Source organism: Chiloscyllium punctatum, chromosome 30 (assembly GCF_047496795.1).
Source record: "Chiloscyllium punctatum isolate Juve2018m chromosome 30, sChiPun1.3, whole genome shotgun sequence".
Lineage (NCBI taxonomy): Eukaryota > Metazoa > Chordata > Chondrichthyes > Orectolobiformes > Hemiscylliidae > Chiloscyllium > Chiloscyllium punctatum.
In genome coordinates this window covers 27,384,780-27,408,552 of record NC_092768.1, presented here as the reverse complement: position 1 = coordinate 27,408,552, position 23,773 = coordinate 27,384,780, and the positions used below count along the sequence as shown (strand labels likewise).

The following is a 23,773-nucleotide window of genomic DNA, read 5'->3' as shown; positions in this document are numbered from 1 at the left end:
TCACTAGTGCCTTGTGTAACTGAAGCATTAATGACGCATTACCTAACTTTTGTAATCAAGTATCCATCTGGCAAACTATGACAGTTCTTTCCAAAGAATGTTCCTGAATTTTCCCAAATTACTTGCTAACCTTTTGCCATTCATGAACTAGGACAACCAGCTCCCTCTGCAACCGCACAGCGCCTTTCCTTTTTGCTCTTCCTGCTAAATGGTCATTTTTCCACATCATCCTTCATTTACCACAACTTTGCCCATTCACTTAACCTAGTGATATCCTGTTGTCCTCGTCAGCACTGACTTTACTCCCTTACTGTGTTGTAAGGAAGAGTGGCAACAGCATTTTCCATCCCTTCATCCAAACCATATATAAACTGTGAAAAGTTGAGGTCCCAGCACCAATTCATGTGGCACACCTCGTTAGCTCTTGTCAACGTGAAAAAGACCCACTTGCGTCTATTTTTTGCTTCCTATTAGCCAACCAATCTTTTATCCCTGACAGTATGTTCAATCTTTTATCCCTGACAGTATGTTACCTCCTACACTATGAGTTTTTATTTTCCACAATAACCTTCGATGTGGCGATTTATCAAATGCCTTCTGAAAAGCCAAGGGTAATACATTCGATCGTTTCCTTTTAACCAGAGCACGTTATTTACTCAAAGAACTCCAGTGGATTGCTCAAACGTGACTTCTCTTTTGCAAAACCATGTTGACTTTGCCTGATTACATGCCTTTATCGAAGTGTAATACTTTACTAATAGCTTCTAACTTTTTTTTTAAAAGGCAGACTTTAAGCTAACAGGCTTGTAATCTCCTGTTTTCTGACTCCTTTCTTTGAATAAAAAGGCGTTACATTTGTAATCTAATGTAATGTCAGCACATTCATGATGGGTTAACTGGCCTCCTTCTGTACTGTATGAATCTTATCCCTCAGCTGTTGGGGCGATTTCCAGTTTGCCCGAGAGATCTGAGGAAGTACAAGTTTCAAACCATTTGATTTGTCTCACCTCAACATCGTTGACGTAATGGACTTCATCAAATATCACCCATTCAAGATCACGAATAACGTCTGAGCCATTGTACAACATGGACCTGTGGGAGACACAATGTCACAGAGACCCAATCTGCACAGTATCTTGGCCTTATCCTTTCATATGATGTGGGTGTCACATGCACCTGCTGCTCATCCTGCATTTCCCTTGAACTGAATGGGTTGCTAAGCTCTTAAAGAGGACAATTAATTACTGAATATGGACAGTCATATATGGACTAGGATGGCAAATGTTCGAGAGGACGGCACGGTGGCACAGTGGTTAGCACTGCTGCCTCACAGCGCCCGAGACCCGGGTTCAATTCCCGCCTCAGGCGACTGACTGTGTGGAGTTTGCACGTTCTCCCCGTGTCTGCGTGGGTTTCCTCCGGGTGCTCCGGTTTCCTCCCACAGTCCAAAGATGTGCAGGCCAGGTGAATTGGCCATGCTAAATTGCCCATAGTGTTAGGTAAGGGGTAAATGTAGATGTAGGGGTATGGGTGGGTTACGCTTCGGCGGGGCGGTGTGGACTTGTTGGGCCGAAGGGCCTGTTTCCACACTGTAAGTAATCTAATCTAATCTAATCTAAAAAAAGGACATTATGGTTCTAAAACCCCAGACTGGTTTCAACAACAACTGATGAAAATTATTTACTGAGACTAGCTTTTTATTGTACATTATAAGCAAATATTAAACTGCATGAGCAGTTATGACGGGATTTAAACCAACGTCAAACTCCACACTGTTAGCCTGGGCTTAGGAGTTAGTGACTTGACTGCTACATCAATGTTACTCCCTGCTATGTACAACAGTTCATCCATCCACTTCCTGATCTTGGTCATTGACATTGACTGGACAGCCTTACCACTGATATCTATTAAACTTGGTTTAGTGATCTAGGTGTTCAGCATAGACCCAAGGACAAATTTCTTCCACTAGAATCCCAGCTTTCCCAGTCACAGGCTTCTCTTAAGTTTAAGACATCCTATAGGTAAAATGCAGCGACAACATAACTGTGAATTTTGTACAGGTCTTTAAAACCCGCAGTCATTAACCAACGAAAGGAACATTAGATGGCGTAAATCTTCCTGGACAAGTAATCTGGACACCCTGACCAAATGTTCTGAAGATGAGAGTTCAAATTCTCCCTAGGACACCCAGGGAATCAAATTTGTTATTTAAATAAACGTGGACTAAAAGTCTACAGAGGAACCTCGATTATCTGAATTCCGGATTATCTGAGCAAAATCGCAAGGTCCTGATGCTTGGCTAAACTGTGTTATCCGGCATTCACTTAACCAAAAGAAATACTCCCTGCCCATGTCCTTCTGAACTACAGAGGAACCTCGATTATTCATAGAAGTGATTGTGCAATAACTGGAATGCAATAAAAATACATCTGGTTCATTTCTGTTCATTCAGGGAGAATATCTACCTTCCTCACCAGACCTGGCCAACGTGTGAATCAACATGCACTGCGATGTGGTTAACTCTTTAACTGTCCTTTGAAGTGGGCTTTGTGAGCCTCAGCATGGTATTGTAGTGCTACAAAATAACAAACAAGGTTGCAGTTTGACTGGCATTTACCTATCCACTAGATCCCAAACCTACACCAGATGGACTGCAGCACCACTAACATTTCACAATTTCACCACTAAGTGCTGGCCCTGCAAGTGATCCCACAAAATGACGAAAGAAAGCAGGTCTCAAGCAGGAAACTATACAGGCTCCAGTGCAGAGTCAGGAACTAGATGAGGAGACCAGTTTGATAAAGAAAAAGTTGAAAGGAAGGAAAGAAATGACGAACGAGCGGACTCCGGGAGAACAAGAGGAGAGGCAGAGTTACAGACCTGAGAATTTCGGTCGTCATGATGAGGCAGGAAGCTTCTGGATGCAACTGGACATCTCCGGTCAGAAGGCCAACATCTTTAAAGGTGTTCTTGAAATCCCGGAATTTCTGGTTGGACAGGGCCTTAATCGGCGAGGTGTAGATTGTCCTGTTGGGGTGGGGGAGAGAAAACTTCATCGGTGACTAGAAGCAATGATAAAATTGAAGAACACAATAACCAGAGAAGTAGACCACTCAGCCCATTAGACCACCCCACCATTCAAGGTGACTTGGCTGGTATTTAGGCTTGACTCCACTTTCCTGCCCACATCTCCTTGTTGTCAAACATTGATCAAATCCAAGCGACTCTACGACTGAGCACCTACACTCTGGGGTGAGTATAGTCTCTTGAATGAAGGAATTTCTCAATTTCAGTGCTATCCCAAGATGGTGAAGCAGGACAAAGAAGCCAGGCTCTCAACTTAAGACTAGCGCCAACTTACAACCCGAAACTTCGGTGGAACTTTGTTCAGTTTGCAATTCTGACGCAAACTGGGTCAACCGACAACGTATGTACAAAATTCACACAGCCATGTTAAAAGGAGTCAGTCTGGTGGTAGGTCACTGCTTTGAAAGGGATCGAATATCCATCCAGCTTGATTTTGATCCTGGAGGATCAGATTTGCCAATGTCTCAAATGAAATGGATGATCATGATCGCAAATTGAGGAAGGTGTTCCCATTCTCTCCAAAATTGGAAGAAACGTCTCTCGTTTCTTGTCTCCTCTACCTTTCAACAGTTCAAAGATGGCCAAAACCACTTCAGAATCGACTAAATACTTTTCCCAAGTGCAGCCCATGTTAGAACGCAAGGGAATAATGTTTTTAAAACACATCAACTTCCCACATCAACACTAATGAGCCAGTTGAGCAGATATTCGATTTCCTTGTTTAGATCACAGGACACTGAGCTCTCCAGCTCTTTTTCAAAATTATCGGACGGGGAATGTTTTAGTCACCTGAGGGTGCAGACAAATTTTTAAAAGTCTCGTTTGAAAGAGATGCACACCCTAAAGACTGACTCACCCCACAATGCGGCAGCAGCAACAACAGCCCGCTGACCTCTCCTCACCACCACAGCACAGATGCACTGACCCTCAGAGAGTGTGACTTTCCCTCAGTACTGGCACTAGGACAATCAAATTGCTCAAGGTTTGATTAGACCAGATTCCCTACAATGTGGAAATAAGGCCCTCCAGCCCAACAGGTCCACACCAACCCGCTGAAGAGTAACCCACCCAGACCCATTCCCTTTGACTAATGCATCTCACACTACAGGCAATTTAGCCTGGCCAATTCACCTGACCTGCACATCTTTGGAGGAAACCGAAGCACCCGGAGGAAACCCACGCAGACACGGCGAGAATGTGCAAACTCGCCCAAGGCTGGAATCGATCCTGGGACCCGGTGCTGTGGGGCAGCAGTGCTAACCACGGAGCCACCAACAGATTCAGATGAGGAACTGGCTGCTGCCAGGGACTGAGTAGTTGTCAATCCTCGGTGTCTAAAGAACTGAGGGAAATGAGGACCATGCTCATGGGCTTTTACTTCTGTCAGGCTCTCACCTGGTCATGTGTTTCTGTGAAAGTGCGATCGCGTACTCAGCGACGACAGTCTTTCCCGCTGACGTGTGGGCCGCCACAAACACGGAATCGTGAGTCTCAAGGCGAAGGATTGCCTGCTTCTGAAAGACATCTGGCTCGAAGGGCCACTGAAAGGGAGAGAGGTTTTGGGGTGGGGAGAAGGGGGTGGTATGAGAACAAATTAACGTGATCACCAGGAGAAGAGGATCTTGGACCTTCATTCAGTCATTGAGATAGGTCGATAAAATAAAAGACTTCAATTTATACAGAACTTTTCGCAAAAAAAGCTTGAAGCATGGCACTTCCCCCAGCGCCGACCCTCTGACAGCACGGCCCTCCCCCAGCACTGACCCTCCGACAGTGTAATGTCCCCACAGTGCGAGTAGGAGAGATGTGTGCAGTAGCCTTTATTGAAATGGGCGAAACAGGTACACTCCTCCACTGCTTCACCCCACAACCCCAGCAACCAGTTCCATTCCAATACTGAGAGGTGAACAAACAGCCACTGAAAGCTCAGCTCTTACTTTGAAAGCTGGATCTGGGATGCGTTTGTAGAAATCGTCCACAGGGGTGCTGATATCAACTGGGACAGCCCACTGCTCCTTCTCGGGTATGGACCTTTCCTCTTTCTGCTCACTTTGGTCAGGCTGAGGAGTGACCTTCAGCTCCTGAACAGAAAAAGAAACCCAAGTTCAGCTTGTGTTCCTGGAAACTGACATCCCTCTCAACCGAAACTGTGTTGGGATCCGAAACAAACTGCTGGAAATGCAGATTTAATCAATCATTGCTATCGAAAGGAAATGGAAGATACACACAAAAAGAAACAATTAACTCGGAGATGGGGAAAGACAAGGAGAATGGGATGAAATGATTACTCTCTCAAAGAGGAATCATTTCCAGTGCGGAGTCATTTGGAAATGCTGAGGGAATGGTCTCACTCAGCCTGGTTATAACTGGCTGCTTGTTTTTAAAGGGATCTAGTGCTGAAGTCTTAGTTGAACTTGTTCCTATTTTTAAAAAGAATTTAACCTGTAAAACCAAATCTTCCAAGCTGTTGGTTCTGTGGAAAGGCCGCTTGGTCTCAGTCGCCTTTGCCTTTTTCTCGTCCTCTTCATCGCTGGATCCCCCCAGATTGAAGTCATCCATCGCTCCAATAAGGTTCGAGAGGTTCAGTAAGCCAGGGGTCACTTTGTGCTCTATGGATCGAGGAGAGAAAAGAAAAAGAAAGAGACACTGTGAGAGGGAAAGGGCAGGAAGAATTAAAGTCTTTAGTCGGCATGTAGAAACTGAATTGGAGCAGCCACATAAATGCTGTCTCCAGGAGCTTGTTAAAAGCATGGAATTCTGCTGCAAATAACTCAGCCCCTGACTCCCAAATTCCTGCCAAGCATCAACAAGGCAATGGAATACTTCCCCCTCACCAGGCGAGTACAGCTCCAACAACATTCAAAAGGCTTGACAGAATGCAGACTACTTCTCTGGCACCACATTCATCCATCAACTTCAAAATTCATTCCTTCCACCACCAACGTACACATGTTGGAAGCAGTGTGCACCATCTACAAGATGCACTGCAACAACTTAGCAAAGTTCCTTCAAGCACACTCTCTAAACCAGGGATTTCCACCTGGGAGAAGGGCAGTGGATTAATCTGAAAAAGTTTCCCTTCAGTCACCATCCTGGCTTGAAACAACACTGATCAAAATCTTAAAAGCTCCCTCCCTAACAGCGCTGCGAGTGTCCCTACACCTTAAGTGCTGCAACAGTTCAAGAACGTGGCTCACCACCACTTTTGCAATGGCTGTTCTGGATGGGCAATAAATACTGGGCCACATTCTCACCTGACCAAGAAGCTTCTTGGTTTCAGCTGTATTGTAGGACTGAAGCACATAAGGACTAGCAGGGGTAGACCATTCAGCCCATTAAGTCTGTGCCATGATGTAATATGCACACGGCTAATCTCTTGTCAAAACTCCACTTTCCAATTCACTCCCCAGTCTCTTGGATCCCGATAAATCCAAAATCTGACTATTTCAGCCGTAAGTGTACTCAGCAATGGAGCATTAACAATCCTCTGGGGTAAAGAAGTACAAAGATTCTTAATACACTGAGTGAAGAAATTCGCTTTTATATCTCAAACCTAAATGATCATCCCCTCACTCAGGCGGTCCTCCACTTCTTCTAGATACCAAGACAGCAGAAGCTACCTCTCAGTGTTGACCCTGTCAAACCCTTTCTCCATCCAGTCTGTCTCAATATGATCCTTTCAAACTCCTGAACTCCAGAGAACATAGTATCGACCCAATTTACTCAGCCTTTCATTAAGTTGTGTGTGGTACCAAATGAAGATTTATTGATTATTGGGTAGCTGTGAGTGCACATTTTACTTTGGATTTGCAAGCACAGGCAGTTCAAGTACAGTTTGTACTCTGCCCGCAACCTGCAGCCAAGGGAACATGCTGTTTAATGCAATCAGCAAACAGTTCAAATCAGAGTGTACACTGCATAAAGGGAAGGTCACCCTTATTTTACCCCCTGAAACAACTGCAGATTAAGAGCAACCCTTAATTCAAAGCAGTTACCTTTTTTTTTGAAATCCATTCCTCTTTTCCATCCCGGAGGCACAGTCAGTAAATCTGTAAAAGCAAATACGCAGAATGCATTTACATCTGCACAGGGTGCTGAAGCCAGGGACTGCAAGTGGAAATGGGAACATTGAATCCTCATCTTTCTCACAAGAGGTGAGCCTTAATTCAAACATGGACAAAACAGCTGAACTCCAGAAGTGAGGCCCCTTGACATTAAGGAAACATTTGACCAAGTGCAGAGTCAAGGAGTCTATGCAGAACTGGAGTGAAGGGAAATTGGGAGAAAGTTCCATGCTAGTCATATCCAATACAAAGGGAAAATGGTTGAGGTTGTTGGAGGTCAGTGGCTCTAATACCAGAACATCTCAGCAGGATTGCGTGGCTCAGTGGTTAATCCTGCCACCTTACAGCACTAGGGATTCCGGTTCAATTCCACCCCTAGGCAACTGTCCTTGCACATTCTCCCCATGTCTACGTGGAATCCCTCCAGGTGCTCTTGTATCCTCCCGCAGTCTACAGCTGTGCAGGTTAGGTGGATTGGCCATTGGGCCCAGGAATGTGCAGGCTAGGTGGGTTAGCCAAAGGAAACACAGGTTTACAGGGATAGGGGGGAGGAGTGGGTGTGGGAGGGATGCTCTTCAGAGGGGCTGTGTGGACTCGATGGGCTGAATGGCCTGCTTCCACACTGGAGGGATTCCTTGATTCTAGGGATTTCTCTGGTAGCGTCCAGACCCAAACATTTTCATCAATTACCTTCCCTCTGTCATAAGGTCAGATGTGAGGATTGCACCATACCCGACTCCTCAGATACTGAAGCAGTCTATATGCAACAAAACCTGGACAACATCCAGCCTTAGACTGATAAGTGGCAAGTAATATTGGTGCCACACCAATGCCGAAGACTGCCTCCAAACACAAAGAATCCAATTACGTCCTTGACATTACCATTGTTGAATACCCACAATCAATACGCTTATAACTGACAAAAAAAACTGAGCTGGACTAGTCATATAAATACTGCAACTACAAACACAGGTCAGAGGCTGGGAATTCTGTGGCAAGAAACTTACCTCCAGTCTCTCCAATGTCTGCACAATATCGACAAGGCAAACATCAGGAGTAAAATAGAGTACTCTCCACTTTTCTGGACATAGTAACTCCAACAATACAGGAGAAGCTCTGCAGAGCCTGGCAGAAAGTGGCCCAATTGACTGGCACTCTATCCATCAAGCACTCGCTTCATCTTTGATGGAGAGTGGCAGCAGTGGGCAAAAGATGCATTTCAGCAATTCACCAAGACTCCTCTGAAAGCCCCTTCCAAATCTGTGATTCCCCCACTTCAAAAAGGACAAGGGTAGCAGGTGCAAAGGCCCACCACTGTCTACACGTTTCCTTCCAAACTATCCTGTCTCGGAACTATATCGCCATTCCATTCATTCACAGTCACTGGGTCAAAATCCTGGAATTCCATCCCTAACAGCATTGGAGGTGACCCTGTACTCCAAGGGCTGGTTCAAGAAGGTAGCGCACCGTAACCTTCTCGAGGGCAGTGACTGATAGATAAAAACTGCTGATGCAGCCTGCAATACATCATTCCACAACATTTTCAAAAACCGCAAGCGAGAGAGCACTATTCGAACTTTATCTCAGAAGCACTTACCCTTGCCAAAGTCAATGTCTTCCTCAAGTTCTCCCTTTGACTTAATTGTATCCAAACTCGGCTCATCCAAGCCCCCTACAAAGACAGTGGATCAATTGTGAAGACACAGAAAGGCAGAAAAAGAAGCATGAGCTAATTCTGCAAGGTAGGATTTACAGCACTGAAACAGATCATTTCTCTTAACAGATCAATGTTAGTACTTTTATGCTCAGCATAATCCTCCCATCTTCCAAAATATCGTATTAGTTTCTCCTTCATGTTCTTAAGAATTTTCATTTGATTTATTACTATCTTAGTACATGTGACAGTAAAAGGTATTGTTTTGCGTGCTATCCAGACAAATCATACCTTATGTAATAGAACAGAATGCAGTATATAGTGTTCCAGCGACAGAGATGAAGAGAAAGATCAACTAATAGCAGGCATCCATTCATAAATCTGATAACAGCAGGGATGAAGCTGCTTTTGAATCTATTGGCACATGTTGTCAAACTTGTTTAATCTTCAGCCCAATGGAAGATGGTGGAAGAGAGTATAACCAGGGTGGGAGGGGTCTTACATTACGTCTGTTGCTTTCCCGAGGCAGTGGGAAGTATAGACAGAGTCAATGGACGGCAGGCTGGTTCTCAACTCTCTGTAGTTTCTTACGGCTGCTATAACAGCTGTGATGCATCTAGATAGAATGCTTTCTGTCATGCATCTATAAAAATTGCTGAGCGTCACTGTGGACCTGTTGAATTTCCTTCACCTTCTGGAGGAAGTAGCGTGTTTTCTCAATATAGACGAGCCTGGATAGATTATGGGTGATATTTCCTCCCGGGAACTTGAAGCTCTCGACCATCTCCACCTCAGCACCACTGCTAGAGACAGGGACATGCCCTCTACTCTGTTTCCTGAAATTGATGACCAGCTCCTTTGTTTTGCTGACTTTGAGGGAGAGATTGTTGCATCATGCCACAAAGCTCTCTAGCTCATCACTGTTTGAGATTTAACTGACTACAGTTCCCCTTATTCACATTGTTCACTTCAACCACATTATGTGCTAGCCAGCTCCATTTTCATAGCCTTTTGGATAGAGTTTTCTGCTCAATTCCCGATTAGATTTCTCGGTGACTGTCTGAGATTGATGGCCTTCTATTCTGGACTTCCAGGTGGAAAGATCCCAGCTCCCTTTCAATATTTGTTCATCTTGGAGAGGTTTGGCAATCTGTCACTAGCATCAAGTGGACAAGTACTTTTTGGGTCCCTAGGTATCTCTTGGATAATCTCTCCCTTGATCAGGCATAGGAGTACCAGCATGAGCTATACACCAAAGTTTAGATTTACCAGGATGTTGCTGGGTATAGAAGGTTTGAGTCATGTAGGCTGGATAGGCTGGGACATTTTTCACAGGAGCTTAGGAGATGGAGAGACAACCTTGAGGAGGATAGATAGGATTAATGGTAGTTGTCCCTTCCCTGGAATAGGGAATTCAAGATTAGGGGGCACATTTTAATGGTGACAAGAGACACAATCAAAAAGGCATGGGGGGCAATCTTTTACACAGAGGGTGGCTCTTGCATGGAATGAATTCCCTGAAGAAGAGGTACAATTACAATGTTTAAAAGACATTTGGGCAAATACATGAACAGGAAAGGTTTGGAGAGAAATGGGCCAGGAGCAGGCAGTGGAACTAGTTTAGTTTGGGATTATGTTTGGCGTGGACTGGTAGGAGTGAAGGGTCTGTTTCCATGCTGTATGACTCTGACTATAAATATGTAACATATGTACTAGAGAGTGTGAACTGATTCGAGAACATGAACACATGTGAGGGACAGTGTTATGATGGGGATCAGTGGAAGAAGTCAGTGGGGGAGAGCTGTATCTTATTGGACTTTTTGTTGCCACAAGCATCAAAATAATACCGGGGAAGCTGAGAACGGTACCTGGCCAGAATGGGTAATTGGTGGAACTGCCTCTTACAGACTGTGACGGAGGGCCAGGTGGTCGCTGCAGAGAAAGGGAGTTCTTTGTCGACAATCCCATATCATCTAGAAGTACCTGTCGGAAAGAAAACAAGCAAAGAACTTTCATTTGATAGCACTTTGCAACAGTGTACTCACCCTGGGCCTTCTGGAGGGCATATACCATGATGAACATTTACTTTATTGATTCTTCATTGTCAGGCTGCACTTTCATGGCGAATAGAATCAAAGAATGATAGAGCACAGAATCAGGCCACTGAGCCCTTAAGCCTGCACCAGCTCATTTGAAGTCTCATCTAGTCAGTCCCACTTTTGTGCAAAATATTATTTCCTCTCGCCATTTCTGGTTCTTTTGCGAATCATCTTAAATCTATACCTTCATTGTCTCCAGTGGCTGAAGGACAGTTTGTATTCAGTGGAGTCCTTCTTGGTAACCATACCTCTTTCAAATATTCTCTGCCTCTGATTGGTTTATTCTTTAATGAGATGCAGGGATCACCAGCAAGCCCTGCATTTGTTGCCTGTTCCAAATCGCCCTCAAGAGCAATTAAGTATCTATCGTTTTGAGAGGTAGTTATTTTTCAATAATTTCGACCTGATCAAGCAAGTAAAGAATTTTTTTTTTGTTCAATTGTGGTCAGTAAAATACTGGTGCTGGAACATCCCTTAGTTTTTACATAATCATTTACTTTTTGGTCAAATATATAAATACTGGAACTTGCATTTATTGTCCCAGCAAGCAAACTCAGGGCAACTAATGTTGACTCGCTGATTTAAATTAACTTATGGATTTCAGGACAGTATGAGGGCTTAAATTATTTTAGTTTTGTAACTTAAAAGTATGTAACAGACCTACATGTGTTGGGTTATCTGGATATTTTGAGCAGTATGTATCTTGCTGTAATTTATATATTTTGTGACATCTTGCAATGTCATTTTCTCCTCAATGTTCACGGTGGCACAGTGGTGAGCACTGCTGCCTCACAGTGCTAGAGACATGGGTTCAATTCCTGCCTCAGGCGACTGTCTGTGTGGAGTTTGCACATTCTCCCAGTGTCTGCGTGGGTTTCCTCCAGGTGCTCAAGTTTCCTCCCACAATCCAAAAACGTGCAGGTTAGGCGAATTGGCCATGCTAAATTGCCCGTAGTGTTAGGTGAAGGGGTAAATGTAGGGGAATAGGTCTGAGTGGGTTGCGCTTCGGTGGGTCGGTGTGGACTGAAGCTGTGGACTTGTTGGGCTGAAGGGCCTGTTTCCACACTGTAAATCATCTAATCTAATCTAATCTTAACATGCTTTAGTATCGTGATAAAGGCCTGGTGTAACTCCCATTTGTTTTGGAGCGCAAAAGAAACCAAATGGTTTTTGAAAGTGACTTTTGTCAACTTATTTCAAGCACTGCATTGGATGCTTTGCCATGATTTAGAATGGAGGAACAGATTCAAGGAGCTGAGTGGCCTATTCTTGGAAATATGTCCCTATCAACAGTTATTTGAAGTTCACATGGTGGTGGTTAGGGGTTTTAGGGAGTGTCATCACTTTTAAAGAAACCTATCTGGAATCAGGAATACAATACCTAGCCAGAGACTGACTATGTGCTTTCAGACTTTGACAGTCAAATTAAAGGTTAGGATGCTTTTAACATACAGCGTGGGGTAGCAGCTAGCAAGAGTTAAGCCGTAACTCTTTGGAGTCTAGGTTAAAGTAAGCCAACCCAAAACTGAAGAAAAACCTCAGGCACATGAACAAAAGATATGTATCCACCCAGCCAGAGATCTCAAACTCATTTTCTGTCCTGAACTGACTAAAGTTACTGCTTTTTATCCAGTATAATTCTTTAGTATCAATAGAGTCCTTCATGACACTAACTGCCTCTTTCAAATCTTCTCTGCCTATGATTTATTTATTAAATTTAATGTTAAGGATGATAAATTCTGTGAAACTTGCAAAAACATACTTACTGGGTTGGTCTTGTAACAAATCAGGTTCAATAGACTTTTAGATTGGCTCTATCAAATCAAATATCTAAATAACAACTGACTAAAGTTGTACAGTTAAACTGAAAAAGAGTCCCCAGATCTCGCAATATTGCTCCTGTGCCTCTCCTGGTGCATACAAGGACAACAGACTTTCTGTATAAATGCATCAGATTTAATTCCCTGAAGGTTAATTGCGAATTAGAAAATTTTGACAACAATCAACAATAGCTGGTCACCATTTCTGAGACTAACTTTCCATCCCAGGACTATTAAACTTAATTTCCACCAGGTCCCAGGTAGGATTTGAAAACACAACCCTTACATTCTGGCCAGGCCCCTCGACTACTAACCCAATGATGTGAACACAAGGTCACCATCTCTCCATTCTTTAATAAGTAATCAGTCCAAGTTGAGCTGGTCATGGTGCATCCTCTAAATTATAAACAATTATAAAATGATAGACAACAGCTGCAGGTACTGGCGCTGTCTGGTCGGCACGAACGAGATGGACTGTTTCCGTGCTATACAATAACTCTATGACACCTCCACCCCGTACCTCTTTATAGCCCAGCAACTCGCCAGTGGTCTGGTTCCTCTCCACTTTTAGCGTTGAATGAACAGGGGTGACATCGACATGATACAGAGAATCCACGCATACCTCTCTCGGCCAGACCCTTCGATGCAGGCAAATAGGAAAACAAAATGTTCAGAGATTAAACAGTTTGGGAAAAGACAGATGAAGTGCAGTTGAAGGACGTACATCCAACTCTAAGCTACAGAAATTATGTTAAATTTGCAAACCTTAGTTTGACCACACTCACAATACTTCGCAGAATTCTGGGCTCTGCGCTACAAAAAGAGATAGAAGGGCACTTTATATAGCATTATAGGAATGCTACAACCATCAGAATGTAAGCAGGATAGGCACTAGGTAAGACTAAGGAGTGACCATATACAAATACTTAAAATTGTGTAAGTGGTTTGACAGAGTAAAGACAGAATATGTCTCCACTTGTGGCCAGAGACCAGATCAAGGGGCTGGATAAGATACTCGCAAATAAATTCCATAAGGAATTCAGAAAAAAAAATGTATTTACCTAGAGAATGGCAAGAATATGGACATTCAAGGTTCAGGTTGAGGTGAACAGTATAGATGAATACTTATCCACCAAATCAATACTGATCATCACATATATACGAATATACAGGGCCCTGTTGCTTGCAGACAGAAAAAAGCTTGCAAATACCTTGTGTGTGTTGCAGCGGTACAAATGAGATAACGGTTGTTCTCTGGCTCATTGCTCAGTGCAATAGCTTGACCAGAGTCCCTTGTAAACCAAGCTGCAAATTCTTCTCATCTTGTAGAAAATTGCTGCCCGCCCCCACCCACCCCCAGATAGAGGGTAGAGGGTAATAAATGACAATTGGGTGGAATGACCTTACTGTCATGACCCTGATGGGCAAAGCCATGCCCCACTAATCCCAAGTCATCACTAGGGATGGCACAGTGGCAGAGTGGTTAGCATTGCTGCCTCACAGCACCAGGGACCAGTGTTCAATTCCAGCCTCAGGTGACTGTGTGAAGTTTGCACATTCTCCCCGTATCTGCATGGGTTTCCTCCCACAGTCCAAAGATGTGCAGGTTAAGTGGATTGGTCATGCTAAATTGCCCCATAATCCAGGGATATGCAGACTGGGAAATGCAGGGACAGGGTGAGGGTGGGGGTGGGGATGGGGATGGGGATGGGGATGGGGATGGGGATGGGGATGGGGATGGGGATGGGGATGGGGATGGGGATGGGTCTGGGTGGGATGCTATTCAGAGTGTGGTGTAAACTTGATGGGCCAAAGGCCCTGCTTCTACACTTTACGGATTCTATGATTCTGTTCTATGAAATGTATAAATGCCCAATTTAATCATGAGGATGATGTGACCACTATCAAAGATTTTTAAAAAAAAACTCACGAGGTCTCATCAATGGAACGAAACAAACTTATCCTCTAACATATGGCAAAATGGATTGTTAATGACTAACATGCATATTCCTCCCATTATAAATCCAGGACAGACCAGATGGACAGATTTGCAGAAGAATCGTGCATAGAAAACACAATGGCTAATAGAAACAGTGTTTATGGATCAAGAAACTAAATCTCAAAGGGAAAACAAGTGTCAATCTCACAGTTTGGTTGGATTTTGATAACAAAATCACATTGCTATTGGCAGTCAACATTGTATTCCCACACTGGGCTTTCTCGAGGACAGATAAACTCAGTGAAAATTCACTTCACTAATCTTTCATTATCATGCTTAGCTGGAATTCAAGGTCTTTACTCCTTGTAGAATCTTTGAACATTATTTGAATGTCTTCAGAAAGGGAGTGAGACAGACCTAGATTCCTTGCAGACTCTTCTATCAGTTCAGCGAAAAAACTGAAAGTTAAAACCAACCCAAAGGCTGTTGCGGGGCAGCAGATTTTCCTTTTCCCCAATACTCCCTGCCCCTCTCTCTCTCTCCACCCACCCCCTCTCCACCCACCCCAAGGGCACCTGATGCCAGTTCATCTCTCAAAAAATATCAAATTTGGTTTTAGCAGACGTTACATGCATTCCTGTAAGTGAACAGCACACAGTGCAACTCTTGCTTCCGGTGATTACAAGAAATTCTTTCCCTTTTACATACCATCCAAACTTCCATTTTTTTCACTTCATATTTCAACAAAATCACGTTTAACCTTTAAAATAGCCAGTAAGTAGGACTTAGGATTAGGCCACACAAACCTTCCACTCTACTCCTCCATTCAATTATGTCACAACTTTCATATGGTCACAACTCCAATTCCTTGACTGGCTCACTTCTTGATCATTAAAAATATCATTAAGTCTGCCTTGACAAATTTCAACGACATAGCTTCTGCTACGTTCGGAGGGAGAAAATTTTGCTGACAATTCTCAGCAAAAATAAATTCATCTTAATCTTAAAGGGAGACCTCCAATCCTTAAATTGTGCCCCTTATTTCCAGTCTCTCCCACAAGTAGTAATATCCTCCCAGTAGCCACCTCAACCAATTCCCCCTTGAATTTTGGATTTCAATAACTTCAGCGATCATTCATCTAAACACCAATATATAAGACCAACATGACCATCTTTCCTGCGTAGGATAAGACCCTTATCTCAGAGTTGAGTGAATTGCTTCCATTGTTTTCAAGTAAGGAAACCAAAACCATACATAACGCTCCAGATGCAGCCCCAGCAAAGCCTTGCACAACTGTAATAAAACTCCCAGCTTTTATATTCTCGATACCTCATTCCCCTTGCAATGAATGTCAGTGTCTGTCAACAAAGGAACTTACTTCTGGGAGTTTTCAAAGTGATGGAGGGGGAGAAACGAGGGGTCGGACAGGAAGCGCTGCTCTGCCTCAGTGATGAGGTCCAAGGCGTATGGTGGCAAGCCATGAGGAAGCTGGTTTGGAAGCAGAACAGAGAAAAGTCAGCAAAGGGCAGGTCACAGTTACCCCAGAAGGTCCCAGCATCCCAGCCCCAAGTGCCACAACTACAGAATGCAACCTAAGAACACCCGAGAAATCATGGAATTCCAGGTGTCACAAATGGGACATGTCCAATGACAGTCATAGAAAGGAAGAGCACGGAAATGGACCCTGCAGTCCAACTCATCCATGCCACCCAGATATCCTAACCTAATCTAGTCCCATTTGCCAGCACTTGGCCCATTTCCCCCTTACCCTTCCTATTCATGTACCCATCCAGATGCCTTTTAAATGCTATAATTGTACCAGCCTCCAGCACTTCCTCTGTTAGCTCATTCCACACACGCATCACCTTCTGCGTGAGAAAGTTGCCCCTTAGATCCCTTTTATATCTTTCCCCTCTCATCCTCAACCTATGCCCTCTGGTTCTGGACTCCCCCACCCCAGGGAAAAGACCTTGTCTGTTTATCCTATCTATGCCCCTCATGATTTTATAAACCTCTATAAAGGTCACCCCCTCAGCCTTCGATACTCCAGGGAAAACAGCCTCTCCCTATATAGCTCAAATCCTCTAACCCTGGCAATATCCCTTTGAATCTTCTCAATCCTTTCTAGTTTCACCACATCTTTCTAATAGGAAGGAAACCAGAATTGCACGCAATATTCCAGTGTGTGCTGTACAGCCACAACATGCCCTCCCAACTCCAACACTCAATACTCTGACCAAAGCATATCAAATGCCTTCTTCACTATCCTGTAGCTGCAACTCTACTTTCAAGGAACTAGGAATCTGCACTCCAAAATCACTTTGTTCAGCAACACTCCCTAGGACCTTACCATTAAGTGTATAATTCCTGCTAAAATTTGCTTTTCCAAAATGCGGCACCTCGCATTTATCTGAATTAAACTCCATCTGCCACTTCTCAGCCCATTGGCCCATCTGATCAAGATCCTGTGGTAATCTGGAGGTAATTTTCTTCACTGCCCACTACAATTTTGATGTCATCCTCAAATTTACTAACTATACCTCCTACGTTCACATCCAAATAATTTATATAAATGATGAAAAGCAGTGGACCCAGCACTGATTCTCGTGGCACTCCACTGGTCACAGGGCCTCCAGTCTGAAAAACAACCCTCCACCACCACCCTCTGTCTTCTACCTTTAAGCCAGTTCTGTATCCAAATGGCTAGTTCTCCATGAGATCTAACCTTGCAAACCAGTCTCCATGGCAAACCTTGTCGGACGCCTTACTGAAGTCCATATAGATCAGGTCTAATGCTCTGTCCTCATCAATCCTCTTTGTTACTTCTTCAAAAAAACTCAATCAAGTTTTCTGGCATTGTGAACCAGTGACTTTGATTATCAATAGCAGAATTCTCCCTTCACATTGTTTTTGATGTCCTGGCCAAGTAAGTATTACTGTGCAGAGCAAACTCCCACAAATATATTAAGATAGATAACCAGTGATGTGGTTTGTGGTTACACTGTTGAAGATGAATTGTGGACAAGGTATTCCTTCCCAGATAATATCATGGGAATTCTCACATCTACTGGAGGGGTAGACAGGTATCAGGTAAAAAACACAATGTGGTCCTTACCTGTGGAATAGGAGAAAAAGGAGAGAGATCCTGCTCATGAAGGGTGATTTAGGGACATATCTGACCACAAAGGAAGGGATGAAGGGTGTGATGAGAGGGGCAGTGCCCCTGACCATGGAAGCAGAGCAACTGGTTCACTACCTTATGGAGGAAGGAGGTGAGGAGCAGTAATACTATAATGCAAGAATAGGCTTAGAGGATGATCTCAAACAAGAGAAAGGATAAGGGCATAGGGAGAACATCCCAATCCGAGGAAGGTTTTTTTTAAATGGGGGGTGGAAAATATTCCCTTGGAAGATCTGTGGAGTGCTGGAGAGAAAAGGGCTATGATGTTAACCATATTTTGGGGGGAGGTACTTAGCAGGGACCATGAAGGTGTAGGGGAATGGAAAGGCTCATAGCACTTTTATACTGCTTTTATAGCACTGTCCAGATGTCTGTGTCCCTTACAGCTAATGACATACTTTCTGAAGTGTTCTTGGTGTTGAATGATACAAAAACAGAATAGCCAGTTTGAACACAGTGCTTCCTCATCCGCAATACAATAATGACCAGATAAACTGTTATGTGATATACATTAAGGCATCAACATTGACCAGGGCACCTGGGACAACTTCCCGGCACGCCTTCAAAATACACCTTGCTACCTTTCACATTTACTGAAGCAGGCAGAGGGGACTTTGATTGAACATCGCACCCCGAATTGCCTCCTTTGACAGCGCAGCACAGGAATGTCAATCTGGATTTTTGTGCTTGAGCCCTATGATGGGACTTGCACTGCCTTTATTGGTCAGTGCATTGATCATTGGGATGTCATGTTGTGGCTGTACAGGACTTCTGGAAAACTGTTCAATTCTGGTCTCCCTACTGTAAGAAAAATGCTGTTAAACTTGAAAGGTTCCAGAAAAGATTTACAATGATGTTGCTAGGCTTGGAGCGTTTGAGCAATTGAGTGAGGCTGAATAGGCTAGGGCTATTTTCCCTGGAGCATCGGAAGCTGAGAGGTGACCTTGTAAAGACTTATAAAATCATGAGGGGCATAGATAACATGAATAGCCAAGGTTTCTTTTCCCAGGGGAATCCAAAACTAGTCATAGGTTTAAGGTGAGACAGGAAAGATTTAAAAGAGATCTAAGGGCTAACGTTTTCTTGTAGAAGATAGGGTGCATATAGAATGAGCTGCCAGAGGAAGTGGTGGAGGCTGGTACAATTACAACATTTAAAAGGCATCTGAATAGGAAGCAGTGAGAGAGAGATGTGGGCCGAATGCTAGCACCTGGGACTAAATTAATTTAGAATATCTAGTCGGCTGAAGGGTCTGTTTCTGTGTGTTATGGACTAGGCCAGAACACTCAAAGCATTCCTATGCAGGCAGCCCAGACCGTAACTTTGCAATTTGTTCTGGTAACGATGCAGTGAAAATTACCCGAAGTAAGTTAGCAAGGTTGACTACCAGGTTTAAAACAGACAAAAAAAAATGTATTCACAAAATTACAGAATGAAACACAAAGAACAGAATAAAGAACCCCTACAGAATTCAGTCTATCCAAACTAGATTTAATTATGCTGTTCTGAATATACACAACAGTCCCAATAAGCAAACCCTCTTGAAACACAGTTAAAAAATGGAATAGATGCTCACAGGTTGAAGTTAGAAGGGCAGAGAGAGACAGACAGAGAGACAGACAGACAGAGGTCCTAACTAGTTCTGGACTAAACTAAACTGCTCAGTTGGAGAGCTGACCACTACCCTTTCATTATACAGGTCACTTCTAAAACATGATCACTTTGGCCTAAAGTCTCATCTGGTCACATATAAACAGAAAATCCTCTCAAAACAGTTTAATCTCTGGACCAAACCAGACTAATCAGAACTGAGAGCAGTTTATTACCCCTCTAAAATAAAAACCAAGGACATAGTATCCTTGAGAAAAAGAACAGCTTTTACAAAAAAAAAACAGCTTTGTGACACATGGTGCGCACCTCTGACTGAGTTTATGATTCAGAGGTGAATGTGGAGGAGGTTGGGTTGGGTTGGGGGGTGGGGAAATGATTCCACTCCGTAAAAAGAGGGAGATGGCATCCCAACTCCCACACCCACACCCACTCCACTCCCCTTTGCAGGGGATGCACTACCAGAGGAGCCATCAATACTTGGCATTGTTCAAGATTAGATTAGATTAATTACAGTGTGGAAATAGGCCCTTTGACCCAACAAGTCCACACAACCCTCCGAAGCGCAACCCACCCAGACCCATTCCCCTACATTTACCCCTTCACTTAACACTACGGGCAATTTAGCATGGCCAATTCACCTAACCTGCACATTTTTGGATTGTGAGAGGAAACCTGAGCACCTGGAGAAAACCCACACAGACACGGGGAGAATGTGTAAACTCCACACAAACAGTTGCCCAAGGCGGGAATTCAACTCGGGTCTCTGGCACTGTGAGGCAGCAGTGCTAACCACGGTGCCATCATGCCGCCCACAAACTAAGAAATCAATGCTTTTCTTGAGCTCAAGATGATAGTCGCAGTTCCTGCTCGTACACACACTTCATTTAGCACATGAAAGGGTACTCCCATCTGCTGCAGTCAAACTGCTTTGGTAAATAGATGTGCAAGCACGCCCACAGCCTGTGTTACTAAGGAATAAGAGTGCAAATACTCACCGTCGCTAAGGGGAAGATGTACCCATTCTTTCTCGCAGGCTCTGTGATTAACTCAAACTTTCCTGAGCAGCCCACTTCCAAGATGGACAAAGGAAGGTCAAGGGGATCCTTTGGAGGCACTTCTACACAAAATAAATGAAAAATACCATTTAGGGGTGGTTCTAACAGTTGAGGACCTTTGGTTATCTCTTCCCAGAGCCAGAAGAGATTTAAGGTGACTTGAAGAATCAGAAGGATGACTAGATCTTTCTCTTTAACACAGTACGTTGTAATCTGAAACACTAAAAAACTTCCAGGACTAAGGAGGTAGAGAGGAGGAACCAACAAAACTGCTTCTTCAAAGAGCCAGTGCATGCAAGAAGGGCAGATCTACCTCCCCCTGTTTCAGAAGCCAAACCATGGAGGTGGTGAGAAGAACACAAGTTATCTGTACACTCAAGGAGGCTAGTAAAAGCTGCAGGAGCTGAGGGGAAGGCTCATTCCCAGTCACAGACCAAGTCCCACTCTATTACTTCTCCCAGTGACAAAAGCTGAGCACTCAGTAGCTCCCATGCCCTCCAATCACTGAAGAAAACCCCTTCATCCACCCATCTCCCTCCGTTCCACAGACTTCAGCCTACCCACCCAGGCTGATCATTCCACTTCCACCCTAACATCATAATCAGAAGACACAAAAGGACTTGGGAAGATCACGAGCACCCAAGGACTACTAACTACAGGATCAGCAGGATCACACAACTGGTCACCAAATCAAAGTCAAAACATGTCTGTTCGAGAAAGTCAGACTTGCAGCTTTTACAACCTCAGGGCATTCCACCGCACTCCACAACTAATGAAGTGCTTCTAAAATGTAGTTACTGTTGCTATGTAAAGCACGGGCCAATTTGCACACAGCTAGCTCCCACAACAGCAGCGTGATAACCTATATTTATAAATACTGGTTGATGGGTAAATATCAGGCAGGCAGAATTCTTCTGCTCTTTAAAATAATGTTGTGGAATCTTTTACATTCACCCAAGTAGGCAGAGAGGTGGAGAAAGGTTGGGTGTATGGAGATGTGTCATTTTAGCATCTCATCCAAAATATAATCCCACCTATAGTGCAGCACTCACTCAGGATCACAGTCTTAAGAGGGAAGCAAACAGCCTTTTGCTTCAGAAGTAAGCAAGCATCTAACTCTGCTAACAAGGGATGCAGTGGCCTAGGAAGTCAGCTCACCATCACCTTCGCTTCCAAGGTGATTAGGAATGGGCAATAAATGCTGGTCTGATCAGCAACCACGACATGCCATAAACAAAAATGAAAGAAAAACTGTTCCACTGCACAAGCGCAGATGCCCAAACAAATCCAGCATTCAGCCAGACACATATGCAAGAATAAAAAGGATCAAGGAAGTCTTGTGGCACAGCGATAGCATTCCTATGTCTGGACCCATTTTTCTGCTCCTCGGATTCCTGATGAAGGGCTTTTGCCCGAAACGTTGATTTTCCTGCTCCTCGGATGCTACCTGACCTGCTGGGCTTTTCCAGCACCATTCTAATCTAAACTCTCGTTTCCAGCAGTACAGTCCTCACTCTTGCCTAATTGACTTTAACCTTACTGTGAATCCTCTTGCAAGGATGCATACCTTGAAGACGTTCTTCTCCTCTCTCCACTAGAATCTCAGTGAGTCTCTCTCTCTCACTGCAACCCCCAGGTCACCTCCTCTACCCTGAAGTTTTTTACTTCCATCCCCATCCCCATTCAAATATTGTACTCTTTGCTACCTTCTCCCCAGCCCCATCCCACCCCCAACTTATCTCTCCATCCTGGAGGCTCCCTGCCTCCATTCCTGATGAAGGGCTTTTGTCCGAAACATCGATTTTCCTGCTCCTTGGATGCTTCCAGCACCACTCTAATCTAAACTCTGGGTTCCAGCATCTGCAGTCCTCACTTTTGCCCAGAAAAACCTCAGTACAAGGCCCACCTTCTCCAGTGGTGTGTCGTAATATTTCTGAACAGGTTGACTGGAAAATATCTTCAAAAACACATCCAAAAATTGCTATTTAGTCTTGAATTGGCAGCCGTATTTCACATGTTACTTACTAAGCTTAACTCATGACTTGCACCATTTCATGGAAGGCTATGAAGGCATTAAAGAGGTTGCAGAGAAAATTTACAGGAATGTTTTTGCAGTGTGGTTTATTGGAGAACTTCACACTGTTTCACATGCTCAGAGAGATTTGATAGAGGTGTTCCAAATCATGAAGGGACCAGACAGAGTTCATAGGGAGAAACCATTGCCACTGATGGAAGTTGAGAATTTTGGGGGCAGGTTGGGGGGGGGGGGGGGGGGGGGGGTGCATTTTTTACACAACAAACAGTTAGCATTTGGCATGCTCTGTCTGAGCATGTGGTGGAGGCAGATTCAATCAAGGCATTAAAAACGCAAAATAAATAGCACAACTGCAGGGGAAAAAAGGTAGTGGTGCTGCTCTTCAGAAGACTGCTAGTATGGAAACAACTGGTTAAATAGCCTCCTCCTGTGGGTCTGTGTATCGTTTCAGGAGCCTTTCTACAATGAGCCTGTGTGGCAATCCTACAACAAGACCCACTGAGGGACCTCAAATAAGAATCAGAAGTTGTCCTGTGAGGATGCAGGCACAATCCCCAACTGAATTACACGTTTGTCTTTGCTTTCCAGTGATACAATAACTAACCCATGGCAGGAAAAGCCAGCAATATGGACAAGTCTGATGAGACAGTCTTCCTCAAAGCACTTTGAAACTCTACATTAAAACAACACAAACTCTTACGTGTGCAACATGCCAACTCTTACCAATTCTTTCCTGATCCATCTCTGCCTGGCAACCACCGGGACCTCTGACCTTTAGCCCGGCAGTACAACTGAAAATGACCTTTGCCCGCTCCCTTTCAGCACGGACAATCGCAAACACTCGTATCACGGCTTTTCACTGGCGGCGATTGTTGTCGTGTATTACGCTGGTCGTGATTTCAAAACGAGCAAAAACTAGGGAAGAGGCAGACTTTCTATGTCTGGCGAAGTCTGCCACTAACAAAGATGGCCGGCGAACAGCTTCATTTTGCAACACCCCGCTCCCTTGGGACAGCGCTGCCGCATCATCGCCGCCATTAACAAAGATGGCCGAAAGGCCCCGTTGAAAAGTAGTTATCGATATTCGCCACTAACAAAGATGGCCAGAACGGTCCCATTAAAAGCGACAGGTTGGCATTTGCCACGAACAAAGATGGCCGACGCGTTTTTCCGCCAGTCTTATCAATAATGATCGACCAAATCGTGGCGGTTTGCCACTATCAAAGA

General features: G+C 44.1%; 1 protein-coding gene across 1 annotated transcript in view; it reads right to left on the bottom strand.

The window, feature by feature from the left end:
* skic2 (SKI2 subunit of superkiller complex) overlaps positions 1–23,492 on the bottom strand; it is a 55,475-nt gene extending 31,983 nt beyond the window's left edge. The window contains exons 1-12 of the mRNA XM_072550116.1: positions 23,270–23,492; positions 20,452–20,573; positions 16,043–16,152; positions 13,245–13,362; positions 10,674–10,788; positions 8,749–8,823; positions 7,083–7,136; positions 5,530–5,696; positions 5,025–5,168; positions 4,483–4,628; positions 2,881–3,027; positions 1,008–1,092 (exon numbers count right to left, since the gene is read on the bottom strand). Coding sequence (XP_072406217.1) covers positions 1,008–1,092; positions 2,881–3,027; positions 4,483–4,628; positions 5,025–5,168; positions 5,530–5,696; positions 7,083–7,136; positions 8,749–8,823; positions 10,674–10,788; positions 13,245–13,362; positions 16,043–16,152; positions 20,452–20,573; positions 23,270–23,288 — 1,302 coding nt within the window. The 5' untranslated portion in view covers positions 23,289–23,492. The remainder of the gene's footprint in view (positions 1–1,007; positions 1,093–2,880; positions 3,028–4,482; positions 4,629–5,024; positions 5,169–5,529; positions 5,697–7,082; positions 7,137–8,748; positions 8,824–10,673; positions 10,789–13,244; positions 13,363–16,042; positions 16,153–20,451; positions 20,574–23,269) is intronic.
* Between the last annotated feature and the right edge of the window lie 281 nt (positions 23,493–23,773).